The following is a 13,717-nucleotide window of genomic DNA, read 5'->3' as shown; positions in this document are numbered from 1 at the left end:
ATCTTTGTCTCTCCCCCGCCATTTGCTGCAGTAACTACTTTTCAGTCTCACTCCCCAAGCATGAATGTCTTCTCTTTTTAAGCCACGCTGGATTACTGTATTTATTTCTAATCGTTCCTTCAGCAGATGTTGAAGTAATTTCGGGTGTAATGTAAGCAACTCTTTTAAGGAGAGAAATCACAGATAGACCAGGAAGCGGGGGCAGCGTTTGTCAGGCTTGTATGAGTTTTCCCCTCCTTTTGTGTGCAAAGTTCAATTAAGAATTTCTAGAAGCACTTAATCTTTATCTATTGAAACCTCCCAGCATGCAGTGCGACAGGGCGACAGGACAAGCTTAGAGAAAAAGGAAGGAAGGAAGGAAGGAAGGAAGGAAGGAAGGAAGGAAGGAGGAAGCTCCACCCCCTGTGGTGAGGGAAAGAGAAACAGCAGTCAGCCTTGCAAAGTGGAGAGGGAATGCACGTCTTGGCGGTTGTGGTTGCAGTGAAGCAGTCGTGCTGTGCTTTGGAATGGAAGTACAACATATGTGCCTCAGTTGGACAAAATGCTTCTCAAGTCGAATCAACTGCTAGGCCTGCGCGTCGTGCAAGGTAGAGGCCTAGATAATGAGGGACAGACTCCTCAAGAAGCAGTGAGTGGATAATGCTACATAAGTATGGAATTATATACCGCGTTTTCAACATTCTGTTTAATGAGAGCTGCCACTGCAGCGAATCACTTGCCACACACCCGAAATGGGCCATTAGCTATCAAGGGAAAATTGTCTTTGCCGCTTTTAGCAGATGGAGCAAATATTTTACAAAGCAATTTTACATACCAAAAACATTTGTGTGCTTTGGTAAAGCTGGCTGTTTTACATTATGTTACCTTCTACTGCAGCATAATTTTCCATCTCATCGAAGACAAACTTGGCATTTTTGATTTTTAAATTCTCCATTAACAATTAAATACAGAGTAGTAAAGCTGCCCTTAAACTTTAAGTAGGTATGGGAAGTAGTTTCCGACTTGTTGGAGACACTTTCATTTTTTTCTTCATCCTTTCAACATATTTTTGTACCCTAAACAGGGACTGTTCCTAATGATCTTGGTGGGAAGGAGTGAGGGCGACTTCATGAAAGTAATCACCATGCAGAGTGATCAGAGCATCTGCGGGCTTACACCTTCCGCTGAGGATTGTGAGGGCGCGCTTTGGCCCGCCCTTTGTTATATCCATTTAAAATGTTTAAGCTTCAAGTAACAGAACCTCAACTTAAATGGCTTTTCCTGTAAAGAGAAACTGGCTCCAGATGGTGGCTCAGTAATGTCACTAAGGACCCACACACAGTTTTCCATCTCTTTTTTGAACTATGTGTAAGGCTGCTTCCTTCCTAAGGCTGGCTGTTTTCTGCATTGCAAGATGGCTGCCAGTAGCTTCCAGAATTTGTTCTTGGTTCAGGCAATAGAAAAAGAGAACATCTCATCAGGTAGCAACTCGGAAGAGCGCACACTTTCTTTCCAGAGGCCCTAGTAGGTGTTTCCGAGAAAGTGACTGGGTCACATCCCTGAACTGCACCAACAAGAAGGTGAGGGTGGAATTCCCTCCATCAATCTTCCATAGCAAGGGACAGAGAAGAACCATTTTGAAAGGAAGTGATAGTACCATAATCTGAAAGAGGGGGCACACAACAACAGATATCTGTTCTACATTTTTCCATATGTAGCCTTGCAGCTGTAGTTGATCTAATGCGACCAGAGTGTTAGACTCCCTGATGGCAGTTTCAGGCACAGATCCCACTCTACTACAGTGCACTGGTAGCAACTGGGTTTAACCCCAAGTTCTGCTACTTCCTAGCTGTATGGCATGAAGTAGAGCTTCTCGAGACGGCAGCTGTACGATGGTTAATGTAGGACACCCCGGCACATGGCTATAGCATGGTAACTTTCAGTGAGTGAACGCTATTATCTTACCTTTAAAGTAAGCATAACAGTTTTATAAAAACAGTGGGATGCTGTTTCTGTCCACCTCTGGGTCACCAGCCAGTTCCAATGCTATCACTGTTCTTGCCACATCCCACGTCTCTGTCTGAACAAGGCAGGGACATAGAGAGTATTCACCCACAGCTCAGAAGCTACATAGCTCCTGCAGCCTTGCTGTGCACTCAGCTGTTACACGAGGCATTTGTCCTAAGCAGTCCACAGTCCCCTTAAACTACGGTCTTAGTGGTAATCCTAGTTTATCAGGTCTCCATCCTCCCTCTGACTGTCCAGGCCTCCTTTCAGAATTATCAGAAATGCCTATGAAGCAGAACTATCTAGGCAGATCTGTGATGGTGCCTTACACCCTGTCTTAATCCAAAGATTAAGATATGCTTCTTTGGTTTTCTCTTGAACATTATCAAGCAATATCTGATTAATGAAGAAGTTATTTTACTTAATGTAAAGTACTAGCAGTTCAGCCAAGAACTACAAAAATGAAATACAAGTTTTGGTAAGACCAGTACTCTAATTTGTATCCTTCTTTCTTCTTCCCCATGCTACACACACACACACACACACACACACACACACACACAGAGAGAGAGAGAGAGAGAGAGAGAGAGAGAGAGAGAGAGAGAGAGAGAGAGAGAGACCACTAGAAATTTGCTTGGGTGGGAAAATTAACTCTCTACAGTTGTAAGTATCTTTGGCCACTGAGGGCAGTATTAAGGTACTTGGTGGCTCCCCTCATATACCTTGCATTTCTCTCATTCAACATATCTGTTCCTTCAAATTCACATTTCCTTGACAGAAATAGAGAAAGCCAAGAAATAAGATGCATGCATCAGAGAAGAGAGTCTCTAGTTCATGTCAGTTAGACCAGCAGAAGTCAAATGCCTTCTGAGGATGCCTTAGACATTCCCAGATCATCACTATTACTGAGAGCTTGGAGAGACAGTTCTGGGTGCTGAACGATAAATGAGCAAGTCAGTCTATGCAATGACAAAGATGGGCTGAGGAGTAAGAAATGCCCTCTAGCCACGAGCTCTAGAGGGCATTCCTAGAGCCAGTCCCATCCTGAAATTTTTAAAAAATAAAGTGTAATTTTCTATCATTTATGATTCACAAGGAATATATCTTCCCTCCCACACCTCAGAGCAACTGGCCCTAAGTGACCTGTGCAGTGTAGATGACAGGCTCTGGGAAATGCTGAATTGGTCACCATTACCTTGTCATTACTCCCTAATTCTACACTGTAAGTTTGTAAACATATACTTCTGTTCCTGGCTTAGGATAACAGAAAGACAGACATGTGATAGACATATATGTGTTGTGCACACCCTCCCTTACTTGAATGTGTGAGCTGCAGCTCCCAATTGATCACCACCATTGTTATAGTTTTTATTTTGTAGAGGCAAGAGAACAAGTCTCTCTTCATCGGCACTAAGCTGAAGATGGTAAGGTATTTATTTAAGACTTATGCAGCCCTTTAGAAATAGATAGTTAATATTACTCTCAGACCTCTATTATTACTTAGAAAGCTAATCATGTTTTCAAGCTGCCTCTAAGTGCCCCAGCATCCCCCGCTGAATGCCACCCTGCAAGTGCCTTCCTTCAGTCCTGTAGTTCTCATGATGAGACACAAAGCTTCCTTCAGGTCCCTGTAGAAAGGTTTCCTTCTGGATATCTACCTTCTTGCTGTGGTTTTGTGCAGAGTGCAAATGCTAGACATTGTGGCAGAATGGCTCCCTTTGTAAGCAGAAGGTGCAGTGGCAGCCTGGCACCATGTCCAGAAGCCTTGTAAGTTAATTTCTGACCCTCATGTAATATGTTGCAACTGATGTGACACTCCATATATTTCACCTCATTTATCTTTCTGAAGCCTTTAGAGGCTGGGAATTCTGTAAAATATACCCAAGTAGAATTGGTGCTTCTAAGGTAGCTGGCCCTTCAGGTGATTTCTTGGCAATATGGAGGGAATCTACCTAGAATTCCCATCTTCTGTTATTCTGTAACTTCAGCTATTCAAGACCATCTCCTTAGTTCACTGCTGTCATAATTCACTGTGCAAACATGAAGCCTTCTTCTCCTGGGCATGGGAAGTTTGGTCTCAAAGCTAGTATCTTTGTTACTTAGGAGCTAGAGGATATGCAGGGTGGTGGGGGAAGACACCTGTCTACAGCAGGGGGAGGAGGCTTCTGGGAAGAAGAAAGAATAAGGAGAAGTGAGCTAGGGAGGATGACAAAGGAAGTCTGAGGGAGGCAAGACTACAGTAGTAGAGGCCAGGCATATCACAGAGGCTGTTGTTTATGTGTTTGTTTTGTAGGTTAGCATACAAAGTAACGAGCTTCCTCATGTCAAGCCTATACCTGTGTGTCATACTCATGCACAGTCTTGTAGAGTGTCCTGCTGAAGAGCTGGCACCTGCTTCTCAAGCTGATGGAGTTTCTAAATTAAGCTACAAGGCTTTCCTTTGTTCCTTCACTGTTTCCTTTGCAAAATAGCCCTGTGGTGCATAATCGTTTTCCTCGAGTACAGTTACTTAAATGAATATACAGGATGGAACGGAGCAGACAGTTCCCTTCAAAAGGAAGGGACTGAACAGAAAGAAGTCTCCACTTTCCTGAGAGGGGTTTGGGTTATGGGATTCTTTTCTCTGGCATTCAGTTTTCCAGAAAAAGGCAGAATCTAAAGTTAGGCTTCACTGCCCTCCATTTAGAGACAGTCTTCCTCCATGGAGCAGAAGTGAACTAAAACAATGTGAGACTAGAGAAAGGGCACTATTCAGAGAGCAGAGGGGCTCCTCATGCTGTGGCTGCTCGCTCATGATTTCCACACGAAGCTTCAACACCGCCAGGATATTTACAGTAACAATGGGAGAAAACATGCAGAGTGTCCAGGGTATGGATGGGCTGGGCCAATACCCATTGCTTTGACAGTCTCCTTTTTTCACATGGCAAGGCAGAGGTCTACTGCATGAGCAGTAGAGAAGCCAGAGCTTCTCTAGCCCTTTCTAGCAAGACTCTGAACCTTGTGCTGGCAAATCACTCTGGGTTAGGCCAGCCCACTCTGCTTCTTGGTGCATTTTTGTTTTGTATTATTAATCAATTTACTGAGGCTGACTAAGACACTTAACCCACAGGAGTTTCTGGGTAGTTATGAAATAATTCAGATTATTTGGACTTGTCTATTATATACTCTAAGATTATTGCCTTTTTTTTTCTGGATTTTCAGTGGGCATTCAACCAGAATCAACTAGATGTTTCAAGGAGTTGGAAGACGGCAGAGGATAGAGGACAACTGCTTTATAATGTTAGGGAAATTGGGGAAAGGAGTGTGCAGATGATTTCTAGGATTCCTATCAGCCCCACCCCTAGGGCTGATTCTTACCAATGACTCAGTATTCACTCTGAAGTTCAGAGTTTGACTGGGACCCCAAAGCAAGCTAGAGCTCTGCTTGTCCCTGCTCTGCATCAGGACATGGATACTCACCACCAAAGTGCTTGAATGCAGTGCCCTGCCCTGTGCCTGGCAGAAACAATGTCTCAACTGTGGCTTCTATTTGAAAAGTTTAGTGAGTCTTAAGAGCATTATAACAGGATAGAAAAGAAATTGTCACAGCAAGCCATACCTTTTATATAAAAAGATTGACTTCCTATTGACGAGAGCTTCCTACTGGTTTTTACTCTGTTGTCTCTGGATCATATCAACAATGATAGAGGTAGGGACCCATATAGCTAGACAGGTGACTGAAGTGGGAATTCCTGGTTTCTTTGGAGACTTGGTTGTGTCGTGTGATGCTTTTCTGGAAGCTGTCTGGTGAAAGGGCATGTGATGTTTTTGCTGGAGCAGATGCTTACGAGGACACACAATGCTTAGAAAGGGTATACGTATAACCCAACAGACAGTGGATGATATTCTGTCATTGGCTCACCTTGTGGTCTTCATTGGCCTTCACTGACTCTGGTCTTCCCTGATAACATTATTCATTGGTTCACCTTGCTTCCTTCCTTGATATTCACTTGTCATAACTTAGTGGAGAGAAATGCACCAAGGAATCCATGCTGACCGGCAAAGCCTCTCAGTTTCCTCTGGATCAGGCTGCTGCTACTGATTCAAATGGACTGGACTTCTGACAATGAAGATTGGAATCACCTCAAAGAACTACTTCTAAAGAGATCCACGTCCCTCTTTTCCTATTAGCCATCTTCCTCCTCTACCTTTGATCCCTGAGCTATCAGGGAGGTTGAAGCATTTAAGAACCTTATTAAAGTGGGTCTTTGAAAAATCTAAGCCTCCATGAGACACTGTGGTTTGCAGCATTTCAGGTTGCACAAGGCTGACTCTAGAACTTGTCCCGCCACTTCAAATCCCACCTTTACAGTTTCAGTCGAGAGTTTGGGCTTTCTTGTCAAAGCTGTTGGAGTCAGCTGTCTGTCAGCACAGTGGGCACGGACGAAAGAGATGGCAGCATCAAAGAAAGACTGAAGTTCACAGAGTGCAGAGGACACTGCAGGTCAGGCTGTGGTAGGTCTGAAGCGTGGGTTCCCGGTGACCATCACAAGGTGCCTTTTGGAGACAATATGCACAATTAGTATTAATTTTGGGGATGGGGAATCACTTGGAAATATGAAAAGTGAAATGTCTAGAAAAAAAAAGAACAATTTCAAAATGGCTTTCTGGCTCTGGGTAAACAGTAACCACATTTTTTTTGCCTGTTGGAGGCCTGGTTTTTAATCACTCCACAAGCAGTTTTCATTTCTGTAGTAAAATTGCTTGTGGTTCTATTTAATTTGTTTCTGCAGGAGTCAGCTCTGATGAAGATCTCCGAGGAGCTGGCGGGCGTTTTAGCACAGCACGTACAGCTAGTCAATGAGAAACAGTTCCCGACATGGAGAAAATTCCTCCACATGTTTCTCACTCAAGGTAAATAAGACTGTAAAGTTCCTATGGAGGATCAGTGTGCACAAGCTTAGTTAGGTTCTAGTTCTGGGTCAAGCCAGGGCCAACTCAAATACTCTAAATCACCATTGTTGGTGTAGAAAATGCTTCTACTGCTGACTTTGTTCTTTTTAAGCACTGACTAAATATTTACTTTGTACCAAGCCTCTTAAGTAAACAGAAAGTGAGGGTACCAAGCATGCCATGCAGAAGTCAGGATCGGGGCATTTCCCATACCCAGACTTGTCTTGAACAGAGAGAGGCCTTCCATCTGAACTACATCAGTGACCTCGAACAGTCCTCAGAGATCCAGTATCCTTGCATATGGTTGTTAGGAAAATTCAAGAAAATAAATGGGAAAGTTTCTATCACAGACCGATGACAAAAGGCCTTTACTAAATCCAGTCTTCTCCCGTGTTCTAGGAGAGCAGAATGGCGTAGCTCAGAAAGGTAGCATTTCCAAGCAGATTCCTCTACATTTTAGGAATAAAAGTGAACTCCATTGTTTTCTCCTTTCTCCTCCTTCCTCAGGCTCATTTCTAATGGCCTTGGGAGGTCAGTGATAAGTGAGGAGATGAACACAACAAATAAAGCATATCTGCAGTCCCAGAGGCCTCTGGGGTGCCACATAAGGATACATCTAGGCAAAGGCTTTCCTTCACCAGGAGGTTGCAGCGGAAAGCACACATTGCTTCACGCTGCTTATCACATCTACTTGCTGCTGTCAAGTGATGATGATAGTACATTAACTTTGATATATAATGGTAAACTGATAGTGCTATCCTCTAATAACAGCAACACAATAATAGCACAGCAGTGGGATACTGAGCGCACAGTAGGTGTTATATGCCAACATCATCCTAAGCAGATACTCAATAACTTATTCATCCTCTTATCATTATCATGGGTGGTTACCACTATAACCCTACTAAACCACAGGGAACCTAAGGAACAAAAGATTAGATCACCCCAGATAATCTACTGAGACATAGAAGGTCCCGTAAAGGCTATCCCTGTTTCTGTAGGAGTCTTGGCCAAAGCCAGTGACTCGGCTCAGCAGTATGACTCAGCCCTTCATGTGACAGGGGTTTGTCAGAAAGGCCTATTGCCTGGTGAATGCATCGGCCGGGAAGAGTGTGGCAGATGCCATATTAGTGAAATATTCATTTCTGACTCAAACCAACATGGTACCTCAAGTGATCTTGCAAATCACAAAGGATTCTGATGAATTATCCTAAGTTACAGGCAAAAGCCACCAAGTTAACTGAACCATAGAGACTCACTAGATTGCTTGTTTCTGTTTGGTTGCGTTCCTCTTATTAAATCTCAACGACTGGCATTCAGTTGCCAAACACCATAACAGACCTCATTTGAAGAACATCTTGAACAAACCCAACAAAGTAAAGGTTGGATATGAACCCCTCAAAAAATCATTTTCCTTTTGAAATTTAACATATATTAGGACTACCCTTATCAAACTCACAGATGTTGGACAAAAGTGTCTCTTATATGACTGCCTTTGAGAACTGCTAAAATCTCAGAATTTAAGTGTATATGCTATTGCTTCAAGTATGGTTTGTAAAGATGAGCAGAAATCACTGCCCACCTATTACTTAGGTAAAGCAGCAAGTCCTGGTGCTTGTTCACTTTCTCTGTGTGTGCATGTATGTTGGGGGTACCTGTGCATGCCATGCATGTGGAGGCCAGAGATGATGCTGAGTGCTTCCTGGATTGCTTTCCAACTTTGTGTGTGTGTGTGTGTGTGTGTGTGTGTGTGTGTGTGTGTGTGTGAGAGAGAGAGAGAGAGAGAGAGAGAGAGAGAGAGAGAGAGAGAGAGACTTGCTGACTCAGCTGCATTAGCCTCAAGGGCCCTCCTGTCTCTCCTCTCCAGCACTGGGGTCACAGGCACACATCACCGCACTCATGTTTATATGGGTGCTGGGGATTAACTCAAGTCCTCGTGATTTTGTGGCAAGAACTTTATTAACAGAACCTGCATTTACTCCCCAGTCCCTGCATTTAACTTTCTATGGGAATCCTGTAGCCAGCATGATGGCCAGTGTTTTCTATGTTTATTAAAAGCCCACACCTATTAAACCTTAGGAAAGCAATAATATTAAACAGAAAAAACATACTGGTTATTAGGATAGAAACAGTGGACGTTGGGGAATTAATTCCCTCTGAGGGCTTTGACCATAATCCTTCGATTATTTATTAATGTAATGAGTTCTAAGTATGGCATACATAAGGTATTGTAATTATGATCATTATCAAGACTACTTACTGTTCATTGAGCCCTCCCCTGGTCCAAGTACCAGGCTAAATACCATAGACTCAGTTTCTTAAACTTCACCAAAGCTTGGCAAGGTTGATATTATGCTCCCATTTAATAAATAAGGAAAAGCAGACCAAACGTTGAAGTACTTGCCCGAAGTTTCCCAGGATATGACAAGCAAGAGTCCAAGTCCTCTTGCTAGAGCCAAAACCATTTCTTTCTACTGGTAAGCATAGCATTCCCTGACGGTATCCTTTCACCCACTCCACGTTTTCCAACCAGGTGGCATCATTGAAGCATACCCACCTGCAGACAGCATCACCAACCTCACCGTAGACATGTTGATAGAGCCTGACGGAGAAGTCAGAGTGCTGTCAATGGGGGACCAGTTTCATGCTGATGGCCCCTTTATTTCTTCTGGTACCACCATGCCTCAGACTTCAGTGGATCCCCAAGTTCTCAATTCTTTGTGCCTCCGAATTGGAAATATCTGCAAAGAGAAAGATGTGGTTGGTTATTTTTCTATAGATCTGGTGACTTTTATTGATCCAAGCACCTTAGAGCAGCAGGTAAGTTGAATAGTTGGCATGTGTGACCCTAAAATACCCTCCACACCCATGCAACAGACAGTACCAGAGAGCATCCAGTACTCACTGTGTCCGGAGGAGCCAACCATAAATACGCATCTGTGCCATCCATGCTAACCTAAAAGAGGCCAGGCTCTCTGTCTATAAATACAGGGCCAACACTACATCAGTCGTGCAAGGTAGAAGTTTAAATGATGGAAACTCATCCGACCTAGCTCTGTTAGTTAGGCCACCCTCTCCTTTCTGTCCATTCTGCTATTGGGAGACTATTTCAGAAACAAAAATGTCTGAGTAACCACGCAGTCAACTCTCATATGCCCTCTCTCCCCTTCAAAGATAAAATGACATCAGGAGCACCAGTCCTGGGTACCTCAGGCTGAGCACGCCCCGCCTCTTCCTCCTTGTGAATGGGTGGGACCTTCCATCTTAGAATTGGGGCTGATAATTTATACATCTGCACACTTCCAGTGTGCATGGAGAACCAGAGATGATGTGTAAGTCCACTCCGTGTTCAACTATCCTTGAGATTATATATTATACATGATGTTATAATTATACATTTATGATATGTGCATACAACATGTGTAGCATGTATTATATATGTAATAGTACATATTCTATCATATGCTTTTATTCAAGATTACATGTATGATATTGTTCAAGTGGACGCTCTGGTATCTAATTTTTTCTATGAATCATTTTAAAGGGTTTTTTTTGCTTTCTTTTCCTCTAGAATGTTAATGTTTAAATTTAATACTTTAAGGGGCTCACTTTTTTTTTAAAAATGAGCCTCTCTGTTTTTCATGTTGAGTGTCTAGACCTCTGGCTAAAGGTTGAAGTGGCTTTGCAGTTTGCCTCTCTCCATATCCGCTGTCATCCACCACTGTAGAATAAATAAACTGCAGGGGTTGTACATATTCGTTGTTCAGTTTTGTTTGCTAGTTGAGTCAGATGGTGGTTTCAAAGCCAGAGTTTATGTTTTGGGCAGTTTGGGGTTTGTTCAGTAATGGTTCTCATTTGCCTCCACTAGGTTTACATTCTGTTGCCAAACCCACAAGACTGAGAGAAAAGGACAGACTAAAAGGCAGGCAGGAACCTCCCTAGGGAGGAAGGCTAAAAAGCACAGCCACTGTGAAAGACTAGAGCATCAGGGAAGGGTGGCGGTGAGGACAGGGGACCTGTGCCTTCACGAGCATCTGTCCTGAGGAAGAAGGATGAAGCCTTGGTCCCTGGGGTGGGAGAGAGAGGGAAGCATGAGCACAGCTCATCAAGAGTTTTGATCTGAGTCTGATGTAGGAAGATTTGCACACAGAAGGATCTCCTCCACACACAATGCTTACCACCTATATGGGCTTCTGATAAAGATACCCCAAACTAGTCCTGTACATCTGATCAGCCTTCTCTCATATCTCAGAACTTTTTAAAAATCTAATCCACCCACAGAGCTTCCCTCAATCTCTCTTGTTCATTAAGCCCCTCTCTACCAGAAGTATGCTGCCCTCAGCCCAAAATACTCTCTCTCTAATCAGGGTCTCACTATGTAGCCCCAGGCTGGCATCAAACTTCATCCTCCTGTCTTGGCATCCTAGATACTGAAGTTACAGTTCTTGACCCTTGCTTTTTTCTTCTGAGTTAACCCCTTTTCCTACCAATACTATTTCAGCACGGGTCACACTTGCTAGGAGAAGCCCTTCCTGACTTCCCTGGCAATAACGAATTCCCTGTTTGGGGTCTCAGATCCTTATCTATTCCTATCACTTATTATCTCAGTGGCAATTTAAACTTGTTCATGCGTTCATCTGATTATATGTCTTCACCTGTAAACAACAGCTCCCTATGTCTCCTTGTGTTCCCTATTATTTGCTAAGCAGTATCTCTGCATTGGGTCAACAAAGTTCACTGAATCTTTACTGGGTGAGTGAGCACCTTTTAGTGCAGTCAGGAAGGTGTCGTCGGGTGTTTAGAGGCGCTCAAACATCCATAGATGAATGAAACAGGTTTATATAAACCAAACATTCTCTGATTTTATCATATTATGGAATGAATCTGTTTGTCCCTTATTAATACTTAAATATATGGTGATGGGTGCTACAGTAAGTTCCCAGTGATCACCATCTCTGTTAGCAAAGGAAGAATCTTCTCTGTGCATAATTTACAGATGCAGCCATTTCGCAAGTGATGTCACCTGAAGCAGCACCGGGGTGTTCTGACAAGCATTCCCTGGGTACCAGTGAGGAGAAGGACATGGTCTCAGCCTCTTGACTTTTACACACTTAGCAGATAATAGCTATCTCATTTCAAGCAGTATTTATTACTGATAATAAACATCTTCTCATGTCTATCAGTCTTTCTACCCATCTCCATTTAATTGTCAGGTCATAAAAATAATTGTCTGGTCATGGTTTTTGTCCCCTTTAAACTGAGTTATGAAAATGTTGATTTGTAGAATCTCTTACTATATAAAGAGCTCATTCTTCAATCTACATGTTACAAATACTTTCTCCTAGATTGTCATTTGTGTCCTCTCACACATATGCACATATATCTATAACTATTTCTAAATCTATCTAAAACAATGAATTCCTTCAATTATCTTCAACAATATACTAATGCTTCAAAATTCTTTCTAGACTTCAATTTTCCATGCTTAAAATTAAGGATAGGGGTTGGGGATTTAGCTCAGTGGTAGAGTGCTTGCCTAGCAAGCGCAAGGTCCTGGGTTCGGTCCTCAGCTCCAAAAAAAAGAAAAAAAAATTAAGGATAAATACTTCCCCCAGCAGCAGGACACCCGAGTCTCTCCGGCCTCAGTGTGTTTTACTGTCTGCACTCCGTTCCTTCACTCAAGTGTGCCCCTCCATGCCCCGAGGACTCAGACACTACAGCCCACCAGTGCTATCTGTGCTGTCTGTCATCACACTTTAACTCAAATAGTCAAACAGAACTATTTTCAGTTGTATTAATCTGGATTTATCATTTTTCCGTATCCTTCCATTTTCTGGGTTGTAAAACGAGCAGGTTAGCTTTCTTATTATCTTCCAAGGAAAATTTCAGTTCTGAAAATTATTTATTCCAATGATAGTTTCATAATAGTTTTCTATAACAGCAAATTCAAAATTTAATAGAATACACTTTTTAAAAGATTTATTTATTTATTTTATGTATGTGCTATCTTCAGACACACCTAAGAGGGCATCAGATCTCACTACAGATGGTCATGAGCCACCATGTGGTTGCTGGGAATTGGTCTCTGGAAGAGCAGTCAGTGCTCTTAACCACTGAGCCATCTTTCCAGCTAGAATACACTTTTAAAAAAATTATGAAAAAATAAAAATATTTATGTAGACATACTAGTCACAAAATGGCAGTATTTAAAATATCCTAAATTTTAATAATAGAAGAGTTTTAAAGAAAGTATTATACATAAATGGAAGCAAATACTGTGATGATATTAGAACTCATGTTTTTGAAGAATATTTAAAAGTAAGTGTGTTAGGCAAAGTGGCTAAGTTGAGAGTGTGGAGGACTAAATGTGAAAGTAACTGCTCTATAGTATAGAAGGTTGAAAGCAAATCAGAAACAACATATACAATGTTATAATTTTTAAAAAAGAAATATATATACATATACACAAAGCAAGAGGATCCTAAAGATACATAGTAAAACATCAAGTTGTTTGTGTATGAAAGAGGGAAGCAGAATATTGTCCCTTATGACACCTCACCTGGCAGGAGAACTTTGCAGGTGTCACTAAGTTATGACTTCAGTAATGAGATAGCAGATTATCTTTGATTATCTAGGGAACAATTACCCTCAGGTTTCTTTTAAGGAGGCAGGCAAGCTGTGGTGAGAGAGGGAGGGGACATTACACTACTGACTTTGAGCTGTCCGTTTGTACCACCTTTCACCTGCAAACTCATGGCACTTCGTTACAACAGAACTGGGAAAGTAGCAAAGAAAATGG

General features: G+C 42.3%; 1 protein-coding gene and 1 long non-coding RNA gene across 14 annotated transcripts in view; one reads left to right on the top strand and one right to left on the bottom strand.

The window, feature by feature from the left end:
• The window catches only part of Iqch (IQ motif containing H), a 195,928-nt gene that overhangs the window by 123,447 nt on the left and 58,764 nt on the right, over positions 1 to 13,717 (top strand). For all 12 annotated transcript variants that reach the window (XM_087561124.1, XM_087561125.1, XM_087561131.1 and 9 more), the window contains 2 exons: positions 6,759 to 6,879; positions 9,452 to 9,738. In XM_087561124.1, the coding sequence (XP_087417250.1) occupies positions 6,759 to 6,879; positions 9,452 to 9,738 (408 nt within the window). The remainder of the gene's footprint in view (positions 1 to 6,758; positions 6,880 to 9,451; positions 9,739 to 13,717) is intronic.
• The window catches only part of LOC102547003 (uncharacterized), a 44,309-nt gene that overhangs the window by 8,282 nt on the left and 22,310 nt on the right, over positions 1 to 13,717 (bottom strand). Inside the window, exons 5-6 of one of the 2 annotated variants that reach the window (XR_015627776.1) lie at positions 9,476 to 9,659; positions 5,888 to 6,522 (exon numbers count right to left, since the gene is read on the bottom strand). This is a non-coding gene — a long non-coding RNA (uncharacterized LOC102547003). The remainder of the gene's footprint in view (positions 1 to 5,887; positions 6,523 to 9,475; positions 9,660 to 13,717) is intronic. The other variant, XR_015627775.1, reaches the window with a different exon arrangement.

Source organism: Rattus norvegicus, chromosome 8 (assembly GCF_021556685.1).
Source record: "Rattus norvegicus strain SHRSP/BbbUtx chromosome 8, alternate assembly SHRSP_T2T, whole genome shotgun sequence".
NCBI classification, from domain to species: Eukaryota; Metazoa; Chordata; class Mammalia; order Rodentia; family Muridae; genus Rattus; species Rattus norvegicus.
Note: the sequence above shows the minus strand (reverse complement) of the source record. Positions and strands in the feature narration are given on the sequence as shown.